This window comes from Lotus japonicus, chromosome 5 (assembly GCF_012489685.1).
Source record: "Lotus japonicus ecotype B-129 chromosome 5, LjGifu_v1.2".
NCBI lineage: Eukaryota > Viridiplantae > Streptophyta > Magnoliopsida > Fabales > Fabaceae > Lotus > Lotus japonicus.
In genome coordinates, this window is record NC_080045.1 from 61,439,603 (window position 1) to 61,460,534 (window position 20,932).

The 20,932-nt window shown below is 35.0% G+C and overlaps 1 protein-coding gene and 1 long non-coding RNA gene across 2 annotated transcripts; one reads left to right on the forward strand and one right to left on the reverse strand.

Annotated features, from left to right (window-relative positions):
- The first annotated feature begins 1,813 nt into the window (after window positions 1-1,813).
- Window positions 1,814-8,271, forward strand: LOC130721559 (uncharacterized). The gene is made up of 3 exons (XM_057572361.1): window positions 1,814-2,154; window positions 2,786-2,996; window positions 3,318-8,271. The coding sequence occupies exons 1-3, from the start codon at window positions 1,993-1,995 to the stop codon at window positions 8,045-8,047; spliced, it is 5,103 nt and encodes a 1,700-aa protein (XP_057428344.1). The 5' UTR covers window positions 1,814-1,992; the 3' UTR covers window positions 8,048-8,271.
- A 3,868-nt stretch (window positions 8,272-12,139) lies between these two features.
- Window positions 12,140-19,758, reverse strand: LOC130717589 (uncharacterized). Its single transcript, XR_009012370.1, has 8 exons — window positions 19,605-19,758; window positions 19,319-19,500; window positions 19,146-19,230; window positions 18,937-19,059; window positions 17,330-17,785; window positions 16,518-16,631; window positions 16,167-16,289; window positions 12,140-14,262 (listed from the first exon to the last, which is right to left on the reverse strand). It is a non-coding gene; the product is annotated as an uncharacterized LOC130717589 (long non-coding RNA).
- Window positions 19,759-20,932: the final 1,174 nt, after the last annotated feature.

The window sequence follows — 20,932 nt, forward strand, 5'->3', positions numbered from 1 at the left end:
ATCACCAAACAATGGATAAACTAATAATCTATTGTATAAGCTTATACTATCATGCCTAATACGGCGTGCCAAACGAGCCCTTATGGTAGATTAATACACAATTAAAAAAAACATATATTTAAAACAATTGTTAAGATATTTACTAAAAAGATAAAGGGTTAAAATATATAACAGTCCATGAACTTTGAACGAAATCTGAAAACCGTTCCTCGCCGAAAAATTATCTGAAATCCGTCCTCGTACTATCAAAAACAAATTTGACTCATCCCTCCGGCCGCCGTAGCTCTGGCAAGAGCCCTTTTTTATTTTTACCCATCCCTGAACTTTGAGCGAAATCTGAAAACTGTACTTTTTTATTTTTATTTTTTAAAATTAAAATTCCCTAATTTCTAAGAATTAAATCTACCTTATTTGAAAATTCCCTAATTTTTAAGAATTAAAATTCCCTAATTTGAAATCTGAACTTTGAGCGAAATATGAAAATTCCCTAATTTCTAAGAATTAAAATTGCAATTTTTTTCTAACAACAACAAGAAGACGATGTTGTTGTTGGTGGAGGAAATGAGATGAAGATGAAGATGAAGATGAAGAAAGAAGAAGAGAAGAGAAACAAGATCTGAAGGAGAGAGAACTTGGGAATTGTGGTTAAATTGGGATGAGTTAGGGTTAGATTAAGGGATTTGTGGTTAAATTGGGAATTCAGACTTAGATTAAAGGGTACTAGATTTAATTCTTAGAAATTAGGGAATTTTAATTTTAAAAAACAAAAATAAAAATAAAAAGTGACGGTTTTCAGATTTCGCTCAAAGTTCAGGGATGGGTAAAAATAAAAAATGGCTCTAGCCGGAGCTAAGGCGGCTGGAGGGATGGTCAAATTTGTTTTTGATAGTACGAGGACGGATTTCAAATAATTTTCCGGCGAGGGACAATTTTCAGATTTCGCTAAAAGTTCATGGACGGTTATATATTTTAACCCAAAGATAAAAAACATAACAAAATTTTGATTTTAAATAGCAAAAGGCACCGAGGGCATGGTGGAGGTAAAATATCATGATACGGAGAAATTTGAAATTACTAGTATTTTGAAATTTGAACTCCAATTTACATGCTACTGTATTCAGTTTCCAATCCGCAATTAAGAAAGCACAATACTCTTTCCTTATTGGAAGGACGGAAGGTCGAGGAGGAAACTGAAACGAAAACTGTTGTTGTGGAATTTGAAAAGTAACTGATCTCTTTAGAGCATCTCCAATGCAAGGTTCTTAGTTCTTATTTTGGAGTTAAGAACTAAGAACTTTACCATTGGGGGTGCTGACATGGACTCCTTAGTTCTTAAAAATAAGAACTCAGTTCTTATATAAGATGTTTTGCTTTTTGAGTTCTTAGCTTAAAACATTAATTATTTCTCTCTCATCCAAATTACTTTATTACTTTATGAGTTTTGTTTTATTACTTTATGGAAAAAAAAGTATAAATAATGTGGTTGATGGGACCAAATGAATAGTAGTAAGAACTAAGAACTAAGAACTCATGGTTGGAGCAAAATTACTTAAGAATTGCTTAAACACATGTGGCAATACGGGCCCACATAAATAGTGCTAAGAACTAAAAAATAAGAACTAGCATTGGAGATGCTCTTACCGTACAATAATAACAATAATTATTGACCATATATTTTCCAAGTCTTTTCAACTTACTTCTCCAAGAAGGAAAGAAAGGAGTCTCTCTCTCTCTTTGTCTTCCCAATAATAAGTAAAGCAACAACACTCATTTTTCTTCTGCTTCCCTCTTTCTAACGTGTATTATTGACCATATATTTTCCAAGTCTTTTCAACTTACTTCTCCAAGAAGGAAAGAAAGGAGTCTCTCTCTCTCTTTGTCTTCCCAATAATAAGTAAAGCAACAACACTCACTTTTCTTCTGCTTCCCTCTTTCTAACGTGTATGTGCTTCTTCACTAGTACTAGTTCCTTCTGATCCTGTGATTTTGATAATGGCTGCTACACCAAAAGAACATGTTGAAGAGATTCGAAGGAACAAATTCTCCATTGGCGGCAAACCCAACCCTTTAACTGAGGATCTTCACCAGGCTGTCAAGAATCTCTCTGCTGAACTTTATGCTAAAGATGTGCATTTCCTCATGGAACTTATTCAGGTAAGCACTTCTTACCATATTTCTTTTAAATTTTTCATATATATGTGTGTGTGTGGGTGTTATCCTGTTTTGATTTTGTAATGATGCATGCCAACAACTTTTGTTTTGTTTTTTGGTGTGTATATGTTGCTTTAGAAATATTTAGACAATTCTGTTTTTTGTTTTTCTTTACCTTTTGTTTTTTATGCAATGCTTGATTAAGTTGAGAGTAGATGGTCAAGCATTTTGGAAAAACAGAATGATTAAGCGCTTATCGTACTATAAGTGATCAATGCTCAAATAGAACAAATTATTTGGATAAAATATTACTACCATAAACAAATAATTTCAGCTTTGGGTAAAAATCTCTAAACAAGTTTTCACATGATAAAAACATTTTTTTAAGCTCACATTCTGTTTAGCTTCTCCTAACTCTCTTCGATCATGATGTCACTAGGATCCAGTTCCTTGTAAGTTGTAAGGATCCACTTTTTTGTGCTTGATAGTTAAAAGCTGAGTATGTTTGTTGTTTCAGTAGCAGGATAAAGGATTGATTGTGTCTGTCTATATAGGATGTAGCAATCTTATTATCCAATTCTATTTGTTGATAGTTGTTGATTCACTATCCTAAATATATTGTCAACTTCCACAGAATGCTGAAGATAACCAGTACCCTGAGGGAGTGAGTCCAGCCCTTGAATTCATAATAACTTCGGAGGACATTACAGATAGCGGTGCTCCTGCCACATTGTTGATTTTTAACAATGAGAAGGGTTTCTCTCCAAGAAACATCGAATCTGTTTGCAGTGTTGGACGGTCCACGAAGAAACACAGTAGGAGCAGTGGTTACATAGGCGAGAAAGGTACACTCTGTCATTTAGATGTGACTAGAAAAATGTTCTGAACTTTAATTTCAAGAAGGACTGTTGTTAATAGTTCTTGATTTCTATGAAGATCAGTTAAATAATATCAAACACCTTCAGATGGATTATACAAGGATACACATATCTTGGTTGAATCAGTTCAATGTCAAGATCTTTCTTCTACTATAGAGACTATATTGAGCACTTATGCCAAAAAAAAGCAAAGACTAATTTAGCTAATTTAACAATGCTTTAGAAATTGTCACTCTAAATGAGATGAATGTAAATGTTGATGGAACCTTTTCTGTGGTTGAATTGCAGGAATTGGTTTCAAGAGTGTATTTTTGGTTACTGCTCAGCCTTACATATTTAGCAATGGATATCAGATAAGGTTCAATGAGAAGCCTTGTCCACATTGCAGTCTTGGTTATGTAGTTCCTGAATGGGTTGAGGAGAAGCCAACACTTCAAGACATAAGACAGATATATGGCAAAGATTCCCTTCCAACCACGACCATCGTGTTGCCTCTGAAGTCGGATAAAGTCAAAGCTGTGAAGCAGCAACTCTCCAGCATTCATCCAGAAGTTCTATTATTCCTTTCCAAAATCAGACAACTCTCTGTCAGGGAACACAATAAGAATCCTAAACTGAATACGGTTGCTGCTGTCTCTATTTCAAGTGAGATTAACTTCGTGACGAGGAAGAATATGAATGCTGAGTCTTACACGCTTCATCTTTCCGCGGAGGAAAGTTCTAATTCTGGAAAGGAATGCAGCTACTACATGTGGAAGCAAAAGTTTCCTGTGAGGGTGGAAAATGTAGTGGAAAGGAGAACGGGCGTGGAGGAATGGGTTATAACGCTAGCCTTCCCAAATCAGGAGAGGCTTCACAGGGGATTGAGCTCACCAGGAGTGTATGCCTTTCTTCCTACAGAGATGGCCACTAATTTCCCTTTCATAATTCAAGCAGATTTTGTCCTTGCTTCGTCACGTGAAACAATTCTCATGGATGATAAGTGGAACCAAGGTATACTTGAATGCATTCCAACGGCTTTTATGGATGCATTTAAAACACTTGTAATAGGTTCAGATGAAGCTCCCGTTTCCAGTTTGACTCAGATGTTCAGATTCCTTCCTATTGAGAGTTCTCCACATGAGAAGTTAAACCATGTCAGAGACCAAATAAAAGCAAAACTTCTTGAAGAAGCTATTGTTCCTATTGAGACATACACGAAGCAGAAGCACTTCTACAAGCCTCGCGAAGTTGGCAGGTTACTGCCTGAATTCTGGAATATTTTGAGTAAGGCTCGATCGGAACAAGTATACTTGCTTGACCTGTCTTCTCATGATGGGAGGAAAATCTTGAGTTCTGCATTTGACAGAAGCGTGTATGACCGCATACTCAATTTTTTAGAGGTGAAACCAGTCAATGTTGATTGGTATGCAAAGTGCATCCAGAGCTCTAATCTTGTAGATGGAGTGTCTGAAGAGGTTTATCTGGAGCTTCTGTTGTTTGTTACTGAAAACTGGTTAACAATGTTTAAGGACTCCAAGATGGTGAGAGTTCCTTTGATTAAATATGTTGGTCCTGATGGTAGTCTGTCCCATTTCAGTTTTTATGATTGCACACAGTGTTCAAAGCAAGTAGTCCTAGCAGATTCAAGTGAGGCATGTCCTTGCTCGTGGCTGATTGATTGGAACAAGGAATTCGCATGTTCATCCAACAAGTTTTTTGTGCCAGAAAGCACACAGGAAGCTATCTTGCAATTTTCCCAGAAGAGGACTTTGTTGGATTTGCTAGAAAATCAAGTTCATGTTAAGACTTTGAGACTGTACACTTTTGCAAATGGCCTTTGCAATTCTATTAAAAATAACAGCAAGCGCGCCATTGCATATGCTCATTTCTTGTATCACTCATTCAATAAACGTTACTTATCAAGTCGGGAGGTCGATGCTCTATGTGGTTCAATGCCCCTTGTGGACAACTATGGATCTGTGACTGAATGCAGGAATGGGGTTCTTGTACCTGCAAATGTGAGCAAATGGGCAGACTTGATTGTCACTAATCCATGGAGAAGTGAAAACTATGTTGAGTTGGGAAAGGAGTACTTGCGTTCTTCTCATTATGCAGGTCAATATACAGGTCCTGAGAAATTGATTGAATTCCTTAAAAAGCATGCTGATGCTTCTGACATACCCTACATTTCTCCTCCTAATGCTGGATTCTCTGCCGTAGAGACACCGCTAACGAAAGATAACGCCTTTTTGCTTTTGGATTGGATTCGAAACCTGAAGTCTAGAGGAGTGCAGCTGCCACAAAGGTTCTTGAAATGTATAAAAGAAGGGAGCTGGCTTAGAGTTACAGCCAATGGATGCAGGCCTCCTTCCAAGTCATTCTTAATTCGCTCATCGTTGGGACAGCTTCTGCAAAGTGGTTCCGTTCTTGTTGACCTTCCTCTGATCGATGAGAGCTTCTACGGGGAAAGATTAAAGGGTTATGACGAGGAGTTGAAAACAGTTGGGGTAATGTTCAGTTACGACGAAGCATGTGAATTCATTGGAAAGGAACTAATGACTCGTGCAGCTTCTTTCACTTTAAGCAAGAGTCATGTCCTTTTGATGCTGAAATTCATTCAGTATCTCAGGAAAAGTTTTCTTCCTCTAAACAAATTTGTCAACAGTGTAAGAGTGGGAAGTTGGCTGAAGACTTGTCATGGTCTCAGGTCTCCTGTAGAATCTGTATTGTATGATTCAGAATGGGAAGTGGCATCACAAATTAGTGATATCCCTTTCATTGACCAGTCTTATTTTGGTGATGAAATATTTGATTTCAGAGAGGAACTCAAGTTGTTGGGTGTGATAGCTGGCTTCACTGGAAATTACCAAGTTGTAGTTGATCATTTAAGATCTCCTTCAAATCTGGTTCATTTGTCAGCTAATGCTGTACTCCTGATAATGCAATGCGTCAGGTCCTTGCATACTCCTAGTAAACTCTTGAATTCACTGAAGGGAACAAATTGCTTGAAGACCAACCTGGGTTATAAAAAACCAAGTGAATGTTTCTGGTATGACCCTGTGTGGGGCTGCATCTTTGAGGTGTTTGATGATGTTCCTGTGATTGATCATAAGTTCTATGGTGAGAAGATTTTCACTTACAAACATGAATTGAAGCAAATAGGGGTGGTTGTTGATTTTGAAGATGCTATTGATAAGTTTGCTCCTCTTTTCAAACAAAGGGTTTCGAAAAATTCATTTAATCCACAGCATGTCAAGTCATTTCTCTCTTGTTGCAAGAAGCTGAAGGCAACTGAATACAAATTTCCTTCTGATTTCTCACTCATTATACGACAGCAGAAGTGGTTGCAGACAAGGCTTGGTGATTATAGGGACCCAAGACAGTGCATTTTATATGGTCCAGAGTGGAAATCTATCTCTTCAATAACTCTTCTCCCTTTCGTTAATGACAGTGACAATTGCTATGGTATGGGAATACATGAGTACAAGGAAGAGATGAAGAGTTTTGGTGTTGTTACTGAATTGAAAGGTGGTCTGCAATTTGTGCCTAAATATCTGAAATTCCCCTCAGACCCCTCCACCATGCCTCCTGAAAGCGTATTTTCTTTTCTGGAGTGCATCCGACTTCTAATGCAAGAGAAGAAGCTTGTCGTTGAAGATGATCTCACAAAAAGATTGTCCAGAAATTGGTTAAAGACTCATGCTGGTTATCATCCTCCTGATAAGTGTTTGCTGTTTAATTCTAAATGGGATTTGTACCTGAAGCCCAGTGACGGTCCTTTCATTGATGAGAATTTTTATGGACCTAAAATTGCATCTTACAGCAAAGAACTCAATGAAATAGGAGTTATTGTTGAAGTAGAGAAAGGATGCAACCTGGTTGCTAGTCACCTGGACTTTCTCTCTGATTATGAAACCATTGTAAAGATATATCTGTACTTGAACCAACACTGGAAACCTGAGGATAAAGCGGCCAAAAATGTGTGGATTCCAGATGGAATCAAAGGTGGAAAGTGGGTAAATTCTGAAGAATGCATCATACATGACCCGGATAATCTTTTTGGTTCCAAGTTTCATGTTCTTGAAGGCATATATGATAAGAAGATTCTTCCTTTCTTCTCCTTTGCCATTGAAGTCAGGAACAAGCCCTCACTTGACGATTATGTTGCCCTTTGGAATGATTGGGAGAGTTCTGTGGAACAGTTGCCATTCAACAAGTGTACAATGTTCTGGATGTTTATCTTGAAGCATTTGAGCTTACATCCAGAGAAGAAGCTTTCTGAAAGCTTGAAGAAACTTCCTGCAGCATCAGGCAACAATGAAATATTTTTATTGGATAAAGAGGATGTTTTTATTCCTGATAACCTTCACCTGAAGAAGATTTTTGAGGATGAAACGGTTTTCGCTTGGTATCCTCAGCAGAACCTGGCGCCATCATTGAGGTCTAAATTGTTTGATATTTACAGAAAAATCGGTGTTCGAAATATCTCTGAATCTCTGCAGAAAGAAGAATCATCATTTCTGAATGAGGTTGAGCTCCAGCAGGTTGATCCAAATACTATTTTCAATGTGAAGGGACTTGTTACACTTATTCTTGGTTTTCTTGCTTGCTCTAGCCTACAAATGGAATCAGAAAAGAGACATGAAGCTGTTAAAGGTCTTTTAAACCTGAGTTTCCTTGAGACATTGGAACCAATCACTGTGAGCTATAGTTTGTCACTATCTTCAGGTGACGTGATTACCAAGAAAGCGAACAGAATGGTGCGCTGGGAAGGGCAAGGCTCCAAGTTTTTCACCCACAAGATGAATGGGCTTTCGGGGAATTCACTGAAATATGCTACTTATTTCTCTGAAGCAGTATCCGAGGGTGTTCTGCGCGAGAATCTTGAACACATTCCTGAACTCTGTGAGCTCATCAAGTTGGGTTTTGTGCTGAAATTTGAGGAAGAAGAAATTGAATTTCTGATGGAGTCCAAGAATCTGCAGATTTCATGTGAGGATGAGGAGTTCCTAAGTTCTGCATTCCCATCTGAATAAGTCTACTGCATAGATCTTAAGCTTTACTTGTTACTCTAATCTATGTTTTGAGTTTCCTTGTTTTATTTGCTTTTGATTTCCCTTGTCAGTGGTTTGTGATCATTTAATGATCGAATTATGAGTCTATGACTTGTTAGTCTTTTGTAATTGAGTTACTCAAGTACATGTCTATGACAATGATATCTTTGCTTTCCTTTACTTTTATCTGACTTGACAGCAGCTTATGGTCTTTGTCTTGGAATCTCACGTATGAAAGTGGGTTTCCACAATTCCATTTGGGAAACTTTTCTAATAGAAATTTTCATATTTACAGCTAAGTATATTTACATAAAATTAATGTAACTTAGCCTTTAGTTTTCTTCTAATTTGTTGTTTGCCATTGTGCCTTTACAATAAAAAAAAAATAAAGGGTTACCAACACATTAAGAAAATGAATATAGAGTAAAATACACTCACCCCTCAAGGTTTGTGAGAATAACACTTAATTTCATTTTTATCCAAAATCCACACTTCACCCCAATAATAATCTCATAATTACAATGAGCACAATTCTTCTCTAAAATCTACACTCCATTCCCCCACCCCCGTTAACACTATTCTGATGCTAACGGAATATTCTTTTAACTCAAAAAAATTAATTTAAATACAACTAATAAATAGATTAAATTATCCTCAAACTGATAATAAATATAATTTTGTTAATATTCTAAATATTTATCCTTAAATATCTTTAAATAAAAATAATAATTAAATGTTATATTTATTATGGCAAAAATATTTTTAAGATCACATTTCAAAAATTCTAAAAACAAGTAAGTAAAGAAAAAAAAAAGATTAAATATACAAAAATATATATAAATTAAAATATCTTAGAATCAATTATATTATATAAAAAGATTATTTCGTTCTCAAAAACTAATTCTACAGGTTTCAAAATTAATTTTTACACTATTATATGAAAACAAAGATTCATTCTGTCAAACTTAATATATATTAAACTTAAGTGTAAGCCAAAATAATTGTCAACAAGTTATTAAACTTCAAAAAAATAATTGTGCTATCAACATATGTGATTTACCTTAGTTATTGGGCTAGTATGAGCACTTAAACAAGTGTCATTTTAAGTTGTATTTGTGGACATTGTGATGATTTTTATGATGGGTATGCTAACATGTATAGTCATCACAAAGAGATACGTATGTTCTTATACAAACTTGTTCAGGCAAGGAAGTACCAAACTTGAGTAAGGAGGTATGACATTGTAAAGTGCTACTTTGTATGACTGCTTTCCGTGGAAGTAGTCCAACCATTTTTTATTTATAAAATAATTTCTAAGATATTCTTAAATTTTTTTAAAAGGAGATGTCAATAGTATACAAAGCCATTTTCGAAGATGTAAGAAGGGTAGCTCAGTTGGCAACGCATGCTGAGTGTGTGGAATGTGCACTCGGGTTCGATCCCCACACAATACATTCTAGGGGAGGGATGAGGAGCTTTAACTGTGACTATGTCTCAAATCTAGCGGCATACAAAGAGTGACCGGTGCGATATGTTTATACCAAAAAAAAAAAGCCCTTTTGGAAGAGAAAAAAACCACCCAAAAAGATAGCAGAATAATGACATCCCAAAGAAAAGTCCGCCCAACATAGCACCTACAGGGATATTTAATTTGAAAATATTTTTATTTACTTATACTTTTAAAAATATCATAGAAATGTTAATATACCTTATAAGTATATTTACCATAATAAATATAAATAAATTTACGTAGTTAAATTTAAGATAATTTATTTTTTTGGTGCTAAGGAAATATAAGAAAACCACAAAAAGGGAAAACATCAAAACTAGCTAATTCCTCTGTCAGAGGCTAAAAAAGACAGCACCGCTGGAGGACGAGTATCGAAGCAGGCGAAAGAGCACTGAGAGCCATGAGCTAGCTTGTCCGCCACTGAATTGCAACTGCGAGGGACTAGAAGCAGAGAGACCCCAGTCCATGCGAAGGAGCTGCAAGATTGCAGCTATGACAGGGGAGTAAGTAGGAAGCGCACCAAGATCTCGATAATTTATAAATATTTAGAATATTTATATATGATAATATATTTATTATTTTGTTAGAAGACAATTTTTTCTATTTATTATTTTTATTTAAATAAATTTATTTTAGTTAAAGGAATATTTTGTTAGCATTTTTTGGAAGGTGTTTAAGGGGTGGGGTGGAGCAGAGATTTTAGAGAAGAATTGAGCTAAGTGTAATTCTGAGATTATTATTGGGGTACATATTTTAAATAAGAATGGAGTTAAGTGTTATTCTCACAAACTTTAACGGGGTGAGTAATTTCTTCATTTCTTTTCAAATATTAGTGTTTATGATGTGTTCAGTTTGTGCAAGAAATTTTGTTAATTTTGGAAGGATTTTGTATAATATGAGATTAGGGTTTGAAATTGCGAAAAAAGTATTATTTTTTTTCAAATGATTTTAATTTTTATGCACTGATGCTGTAAAGTTTTTTTACCCCGTCAACTAATCAGATTTCAAGGATGTGAGAAAATCTATTTTTTATTTAATTTCATTAATTGACGTCACATTTTACAATCTAATTTGTTGACGGTGTAAAAAACTTTACAATGACTGCATCACCCTTTTTCTCTTTTTGGTAGAAATTTATTATTTTGATGGAAATTAAAGAACTTAACTGTTTTTTTTTTTACAAAGAACTTCACTGATTAATTTGTGACGTTTTTCGTAGAAAATGAATATAAAAATTTGAAGTAGAATAAAGTTATGGATTGTTTTTTCTTTTTTTGAAAGTGGACGAAATATATTAAATCAAGCCGGCATAGAAGCCAAAGCATCAGAAGCAACAAGAACGTCAAGACCAAGAGGGCCCTCCTCTATCCAAACAGCAAAAGAGGAGGCTTACATTCATTTGTTTAATTTCTTAGCTTATTTTGTGCAGAAGGAAATGTTATGTAAACTAGGATTAACACCTGTGCGATGCACGGACCCTTAATACGTAATTTTATCTGATTTTATAACTACTTGAATTTTATTAGAGCTATGGCAACATAGGAATTATGTCAAAAATAATATTAAAATAAGCAAAAGATGGAATTATATGGCAAAACATACTCGGTGTGATAGTTAAGGACAACCTGTTCAAATTGATACAAATCACAAAACAAACCACATGGATACATAAACTTGTTCATTGAGTGTATTGGATGACAGGTAACCACAACAATTAAACCAACAATCTTAGTTTCGAATAGCTACAACTTTGAATGTATCGGCTTAAGAACGTTTAAATGAATAGTTATCAGTTACATATTTTAAGAAAAACTTAAGCTGGTTTTAGTTTGCTTGTAGTAATTAAAATCACATTTTATTTTTCTTTCATCTATTATAATAGATTTTTCCGATAAACTAATCAAAGTATCTTTTCCAAATAATATGATTTCAATTTTTTTTAATATAATAATTTTTTTCAAAGCTCAAACAAACGCCTAAAAGTTTTCAAAGAGGATTTTTTTAGTCAAAAACGTGAATTTTCAAGAAAAAGCGGAAACAAAGAACTCTAAATGTCAACCATTGATTTCTTAATAAACATTTATGATAGCTAAGTGGGTCTCTCATTTAAGGTGAGCCAAATTCATTTATGCTATCTTATAATAAAATTGTGAATGAAAAATGGTATCTAACCCTTTGTAGCGTTTAAAAATTAAGCCCAAAAACACAAATCCATTGAGAATAAGGAAGTCTCGATTGTCTCAAAAATTGGGTTCAGGACAACATAAATTCTTGGGCATGCCAATATCACAATAAAAAAATACCAATGTCTTGGAAAAACGTATGTAGCTTTTGGTAACAATTGTAAAGATTTTTTTAAATGTATGTAACTCAAACTCCTAGCATAGTGAACCTCTAGAATTTTGTTTTTTTTGCCATATCATGGTTTAGTTCATATGAAAATCTCATAAAAAGGAAGTACAACAATCAGTGCAGAGCTCACAGCTGAGTCCCCTTAGAAGAAAACAAACACTGCTCAACAATAGCAAAGTGCATCAAAAGCCATTCCCACCAAGGCTCAGAGATAATCGTAACAAACTCTATTGAAGTTAGTAAACAGTCAATAGACACCATAATGCACAAAAATTGCGAACTGTACAAAAGACAATATAAATTCGAGTCCCATGAGCTCTTCAGTTTAAAGCCAATCAGTTCTAATTTGCAAGTTTGAATGACCAAGCAAGCCTGAAAAAATTAGCAAAATGAAAGCCAACATTTAAGTTGATACTTAGCAGTATTGCTAGCTTTCTCCTCATTCTCCACTGCGAGATGTTTCCATTTCCTGACATTGTCATCTAGTCCTACTGGTATCTCACGCCGTCGATTCTACGCTCAGTCCACTTATCATCAGCTTTTGTACACTTCTGAGTGAACTCCTCCATTAGAATCAAGAATTGTCCCTAACACTCATTCAATAGATTTGTGGTTGAGTCAATAACATGCTCTGGGTCGGGAATCTTTGCTCCTTTCTGACTGGACTGACTCGAGGAAGGGTCAATCTCCTCTGGAGCATGCTGCGCAGCCACTCATTTTTGGCTCCAACTGTTCCTATAGTGTGAAAAATCAACAATCTAAAAAGCGTACTGTTAACTACCAAGATATATACAGTGGGTGTTTTGTAAGTTTTATGATGAATCTCTTGCTCTACCTCATTCCATTTATGAAGTAAGGTATAACCATGTTACAGTGTCAGTCATCTTGTTTTAATTGTCTACAATATTCCTATCAATTTAACATGCTCATCTGATTTCTATCTGCTTAATAGAAGCTAAATTCATTGGTGTCACAATATCTAAACAATTAGAAATAAACCTTTGGTACACATCCTTTAAGTCAGTATTCCCTTTACAAAATCAGAACTAAGTCAACTAACCATTAATCCTTTAAATGCATTATTAGCTCTTGGTAGTTTTTGAACTTGACTCCAACGACTCACCAAATACTAAGAACTGTCTACTCATCCACTCCAAGTGAAGAAATGTCAATGCAGAAAATTAAACACATCACTTCCTACCCAAAGGTTTTGTGATGAAACAACAACTTCAAATTACTGCATAAATGACATACCAATAAGGCTTCTTGATTAAATTCCCTCCACAAATAAAACATGAATCTTTCCCATAACTGCATGAATTAAGCTATTGGCTACCATTTCAAATGAACAAAAGGAAAGGACATTACAGAATTTGTGCATTTTTTTGTATATTAGTGGTAATGGCAAATTCAAAGCACTTATCAAACCCCTATACCGTAAAAATAAAATTCTCATTCCCAGAAAAAAGAAAAAACACAGTGAACATATAAATTCTATGAACTGAAGTTTTCTAATAAACTTACCTGAGAGACACCCTTGTACTATGTAATACTCACACATATGCATGAATCAGCTCAAAGATAAACACGATGGTCTTCTGTGGCTTCAAGAGTTCAAGTTTTAGGCCCCTTCAAGTTATGTACAGAGCTAATATATACTATTACTATCTATCAAGCAATTTTGTTCTCACTTCTCAACTTCACATGAATCATGATGATACATACTGCCTCTGATGTGATTTATATGAAGCAGAAACAAATTGAGATTTTAGTCAAGTTTACTCTTAAATTGAACAAAGAAAAGAGTTGTAAATATAACTTGTAATTGGACAGATATAGATAAAGCAAAAAGCATTTGCCAAACAATTATATATATAGGCATCAATTTTACCAAAAAAAAATTTATGTGTTACACTAAAACTGGAATTAGTCTAATAAAATTAACGTAAAAATATTTTCAGTCAAAAGAACCATAAACGCCTACATCCATATTTTTTTTTGCACAGAAACACAGATCAACTATGAATTCTTTAATGACCTGAATTTAAGGTACTCCATATGCTAGTTCAGCCATGCGCTTCATCAGGGCATTCACCTTCTCTTCTAGTTCAGCCATGCGCTTCATCAGGGCCATGTGTTCATCAATGGAAATTTCTGGTGCTTTCATTATGTTGCCATCATAATACACAGAGCTACCATACGCCAACTTCAGTGATTTTCCTTGGCATGTTCCGTGTCAAGCGGATGAATGTTATGAATCCCATCGCCACAACCTTGATTCCACCAGCAAATTGAGTTGTTAACCCAGTATTACAATCTTTGTTAGGGAAACAATCTGCAACTTAAGGAAAATGTATTTAGGCCGCTTTTAGAAGAACACATTTGAGCCTATAAAAATAGCTTATGATAGCTTCTGAAAATGCAGTAAAATGCAGTATTTAGGCCACTTTAATCCTTTTCTGCTAGGTGAAACCAACCAACTTCAGCTACTGCATCCACATGTTAATTCATATTGGTGAATTGGAGAAGAAAAAAATCATTAATCTGTAGCCTATCATAGTCTGCATAAAGAAGTTATTGATGTTCTTCATAGTTAATAAATAGATTCTAGTGCAGTTAAATAAGCCACCACCTTTTATGTTAAAGTCCTTAAATTGAAGTCTAGAACTACTTGGTTTTAAGATGCACAATTTTGACCTCCTAGTGAATTAATGTTAGGCTCCATTTGAAAGAGTTATTTGAGTTTATCCTATGGCATAAACACTGGTGTAAGTGTTTGAGAAAACTTATGGAAATAGATTATGACATACCTATGCTGTTTTGAGCTTATTTCATAAGTTGTTAATTTTAGCTTATGAATAAGGGTTTATGCTTAATCTATTTTCAGCTTATTGCATTAAGTCTATCAAATTAACTTATGAATAAGCCTTTATGTGATAAGCGCTTATTATCATAAGGACTTATTGTCATAAGGACTTATTTAAATTGTTTACCCAAACACACTCATAATCTGTAATACAGTGTGCTTTCTCTTTTACTAAGTAACATGATCAGTATTCAACCTGTGATCTCAGGTATACTAACAGCCTTGAACACATAATATGATAATTGCATGCAATGCTTCAATCAAACCCCAATAATACTTTCGATTCAATTCACGTGATTGAAGATTGCGGTCCCAAATTAGTTGTCAGTCTTCTTTGTTTCCATGAATAATGTGTACATTATAAGTGTATGCACATGAGTACAAAACAAAAAAGTGACCTGGTGGAGGATGGAACCTCTGACATCAAATCAAAACAACAATTTATACGTTATAGTTAGGCCTGTAGCAACTGAGATAAGAACTCACTGGCTCTAGTTTTTCTTTTAAGTTAGTAATTTGAGAATATTTTCACTTCTATCTAAAAATGCAAGTAAAATTTTCAAAACTAAGAACAATGATCATTCTTGAAATACCTTTAGAAAAGAAATGTTATACTCTATGGAAACCCTAAACCTAAATGTTATACTCTATGGAATAGAATAGATCACTACACGGTTTAGTGTGTTATTCACATGTTGGAATGTACCCTAAAACTACTACTGTATAACTTGTTTGTTTAACACTCCATTAAAATGGGTGTACTGATGATCATGTGACCACATGGTGACATTAAAAAGAGGGCTAAAGCAACATTCTAGGGAAAAACAATTATAATTCCAGATCCCAGCATAAAAGTCTTATGAGATGCATATCAAAGCAAAAGTACAGCCTAAGATAACCTCTAAATAAACCATGCACATTCAAGGTTTGATCAAGTTTCTTCACAACTACAAAATGTAACTTGATATGTAATAATGATTAAATTTGCAGAATTAGCGAGATCATTACTTTACTTTAGATAATTTAATATGAACTACAGCCAACTATGAGATCAATCGAAAAATTGTCATCCTAATTTATACCAATAACTAAACACCATATCAGTCAAGCAGAAATTCAGGGTTCATGAGTAGACTAAATTATAGCCCCTAATATGTAATAGTGATAAAAATAATGGATTTAGGAGAACATTAATACTGTTAAAAATTGACAGGTTTGGCAGCGAAATTGACATTCAAAGAGATCGAAATTTCATATAGTCAACCTTAATCAATTAGGCCACTTTGTAATAGGAGTGCATAAACAACTGATTTAGTGTATGTTGCATATGAATTACTGCTAGATAAAAACCCAATAGAGAGCATTGGACAAACCTCAGCATCAATTAGCACCAGCTGCACTGCAACTGGCTTGCCTGGCTCAGATATTGGTTACATCTCCCACATCCTCAACACCCGAACCCGAATTCTCTCCATGTGTCTTTCCCATGGCAGAGGCTGGAAACAAGGTTAATTGCACAGTCCATTCAGCAAATGTGTCTCACAGAAATGAAAGTTGCAAAAAATTCAAACAATATGGATTGAAAGATTGATGCAGGCTGTAAGATGGCATGAGCTACAACACATACCACTATTTATAGGGAGTGAGATCAACCAAACTCGTTTATCAGATAAATAAGTGAGGAGAGAGATAAGATCTCCATGAAGGAGAAACAAATCACATACCTCACAATCTCCAGCTGGATATGGAGTGAAGCAACCTCAGATTTGGATTTGGTAGGATCTCAGTAAAATCCATGGAAGATATTGTGAAGATGCTGAATCTCTAGACCTGCATAGCTAGGAGAGATTTGGGAGAATTATAATTTATTTTTTCTGAACTGAAACAAAATGCATTTACTTCCATTTTCAATCTCATGACAATTAACAGTTTTATCATTAACTGCAGTATTGAGAGAGAAGTGGTGTACTGAAAAAAATAACAGGTGAGTTGAAGCACTTCAATTGGATTTCAATTGGATAAAGAGAGAGTACTTCAGTTTCAAATAATTTTTTACCACTATATATAATCTAATAATCTAAATTCACAAAAAGAGGAAACATAGTATCTTACCAGTGCTTTAGAAACATACTGAAGAGTAGTTAAAGAATATGAAACATATTATCCTCACAAATTAAAGACTAAGAACTGTGTGTTGTTGTTTACCCTCCCTCACTCCCACAGCCCACAATTCCCGGTATATCTTTCAGATATAAACTTCTTCAGAAAATTGAAGGACAAAATTCTAACAAAACAATCAATTTATCAAGTACAAACTTGTATTTAAAGAGACTAACAATGTTATATGGAAACAACATACTATGCATCAGTTTATAGAGGTATAAAGTACTACAATGTTAGATGGCTCAATTTATAGAAAAACTCTCAGCAGTTTCGTAGTCCAATTCAAATTGGAAATAAAAAAGAGAAATTTAACATTTCAAATCATAACAGCTGTAAAGAAAATAGAGGATACATTAGGGGATAGGAAAAATACCTGTAAAGTGATCTCCATAGGGCAGAGCAGAGAAGAGAAAACCGAATAGCCCAGGGAAGGAGTAGAGAATTGTTGCAGAGGCTACACGGTAGAGGCAGGAGAGGGACGGGCGTTCGTACAAGGGAGACCGCCATGGTGCAGAGGCTACACGGTAGAGGGAGGAGAGGGTCGAGCGTTCGTCCAAGAGAGAAAGCCATGGTTTGGCGAAATAGTAGGCCCTTAGGGATCGTGCATCGATAAGTGAACGCTGGGACAGCTGGCCGGTGAGAGGGGTCAGCTCCTACCTCTGAGAATGACGGAGATAGGCACAATAGCTTCACTGGCGACGGCGGCGGCCGGAAAACACGGTAAGAGGGAGGTAGGTTACTGAACACCCTAAACCCTAACCCTAACTGAAGTTAGTAGATGAGATACTCCAATCAGCCCAAGAATCCAACAGGCCCAAAAGCAAGAGATCTGTAACAAAAAAAAAATGGCTCTGATGAACAGTGAAATTTCATCTTGCTTTTTAAGTTAGTAGATTGTGAGAGAAGAAAGTTTTTGTAAAAGCCTTTTGTGAATGGGAAGAAACCGGAGAAAGTTAATGGGGAAAACAGGAGAAAACATTTGAGAGGGTAGCTATTAAATGAATAAATTGTGGAGAAGAAATTATCATTTTCACAAAATAAGTATAGCCAAATCAAGGACCAAAAAAAGTATAGCAAAATTATTCCCAACACTCTTGCACCTTGTTTAGGAATCTGCCTCAAAATCATCATGAACAAGCCTCTCATGATATCTATTTTAACCTTCTACTTAAAATAACATCCTGCTCCTGATTGCCTTAACTATCATATGCAGTGGCGGATCCAGGACCCCGGGGTCAGGGGGTTCAAATTTTTCAAATAAGCACATTGATAAAAATATAATTAAAAACATGTGGTTTTTTGGGTAAGTAAAATTGTATTAAATAAGAGTACTAGGGGTACTCTAACCCAAGGGATACAAGAGAATAATTACAAGGGAAGGACATGTAAATAGAAAAAAAACAGAACAAGCATGTCCAAGACCAGTACAGAAAGCAAAAATCAATCCTACAACCAGTGAATTATGCAGACACAAAAAGCTCCTGCATTCTAAATCCCACCTTCCCCTGCCTATGCAAAAGTCAATAAAACTCCTTGTCACTTTAAAGGCACAAGACATAACACATAACAGTAGTTGACTAACAACATCAGCAATTAAGAAATCAACGCCAAGGGTGCAAATTTGGCAAATTTCATAAGCATCCCAAACAATATCTTGGGTTGGACATCCAATCATATGGCATTGCCAACACCAATTCAACTCTGGCACTTCATTCGAATCTCCCCAAGATTAATCCCCAATTCCACAATCAAAAAAATTTAAAAAGAAAAATAGAGTGCTCACTGTTTGTGAAGGGAAAAGCCCTCCCCCTCTCTGGAACCCTTCCCCCTCTAACACACCATCATATCTTATTCCTTTCCCCAATATCTCTGGACCCCCTCCCTCACCATCATAATTTGAGTACAAAGAAATTCACCTCAACATTTGCACATAATCTGAGAAAGGAAAATACCACACAAGTTACAGTTCTAGAAGCTCACCTTTTTCTTATTGATCTAATTGAAGTTACTCTACAGATAAAAGGGTGCCTGAGAACAAAGGGACATCGCGGAAGAAGCCTAATTGCTACATCAGGCAACATAGTAGTAGCTCCCATTTTATTCCTGCACATTACACAATCATCTCATCCTCTTGCATCACATTGAAAAACAGCACAACACAAACTGACAAACATCACACTATTCCTTACCTTCACTTCTTTCTTTCTGTTATCTCCTTAACCTTATATACAAAGCCATCATCATCATCAACAATTACCAGCAAAGACCATCATACTGAAAATGAAAAAAATTAATAATATATAGAATTAGTTGATTAGAGGAAATATTACAGTGATTACAACTAAACAGAGATTTTTGTTACCTGGTTTGAAACAAACAAGATCCTCACTTTTACTGTGATTTGAGAAAAGGGCGAATTTTTGTGATCAATGCGCGATTGGGAGTGGAAAAGTGAAGGAAGGTTGAACTTGGATCGTGAAAAGTGTAGGAAGGGAAAAGTAGGAAAGTTGCTTAAAACACATATGTGACTGTAAACCCATTTCTCTACAAAACATCAAAATTCAAAACCAACTCAATTAAACTCCACATCCACCATCTGACCATCACATATTCACATCCATACCAAAATAAATAAGAAAGAAAGAAACCTTGAGTGCAGCTGTGCAGATTCCCAACGTTGGCAACGCAGAGCACTAAGAGTGAGTGAGTAACCTTCTCGTGAGATACAGAGATTGAGAGGCGCGCGACGGTGGTGGCGTGGCGTGGTGGTGGGCTGGTGGCCGGTGGTGGGCTGCGTGAGTAGTCTGTCTGTGAGAGAGAGGTACAAGTGGGGTCATGGGTGCAAAATACAAATCTCAGGGGGTTCAAAAAAAAACTAATACAGGGGGGTAAGTAGAAATTCTTTTTTTTTCAGGGCCCTGACTAGTACGTGGGTCCGCCCCTGATCATATGTGAATCATAGTCACAACATATGTGCTTACAATTATTTGTCATTTTACTCTAACAATTTGTATGTTCTTATTGTGTTAAAGATAGAATAATATATTTTCCATTGTCAATCACAGAGATGATATAGTTGATAGCCAAACCTAGAAGAACGACGCTTGTTATATGATGTGCTTAAATGCAAAAAGAAGCATGACATATTTTTAACATAGCTTAAAAGAATCACCATTGTAAGCTTCATTTATCTCTTGACAGAGGAAGATTATACGCGTGAGAAAGGTACTAGGTAGTTAACCCGTGCGATGCACGGTTGCTTTTTTTTTTAAATAAATTATAAACCGTATTATTCAATATATGTTGTAATATTAAATAAAATCTTTTCAATGTAAAAAAAATATTCAATAAACTTTATTTTCATATATTTTGATCAAACCAAATAGTTTTAACATCTAATCATATCGTTCAGAAAAACATTTAATCATATCCTTTCACTTTTTCCCTTTGATACTATTTATTTTAAAATTTGTTACTGTATAATAAATGAATGAATTGTAAAATCAATATAGTAGACAAGGCAATGAATTTTTTGTATTTACAATTTCCAACATCTATTTAGAAATGCAATTAATATTTATCAAAAAACTGTTTCCAACATATGATTTGGTATATTATAATTATAAAATTAATATTTAATTTTCACTAATAAAAGTAAAGCTAAATTATAACAAAACATAAGAAATAGAGATTGAAAAATGAATATTAACTATCATAAGAAATATATAACTATCATTCAGTTTTCATTACCATTTTGAAAATTGAATACTACTGATTTTTTTTTTCTAAAGTACATATTGAAGAGAATGGCATCACTATGGGATTTCTTTTTGTTAAGCCAAATAAATAAATTAACGTAAGAAGTAGTGCTTCAACCCTTTTACACAACATCTAGATACATAACATAAATAGAGTATAGGCATCACTATGAGAATTCTTTTATCCGACATTAGATGACGATAGGGCAACCAAGATA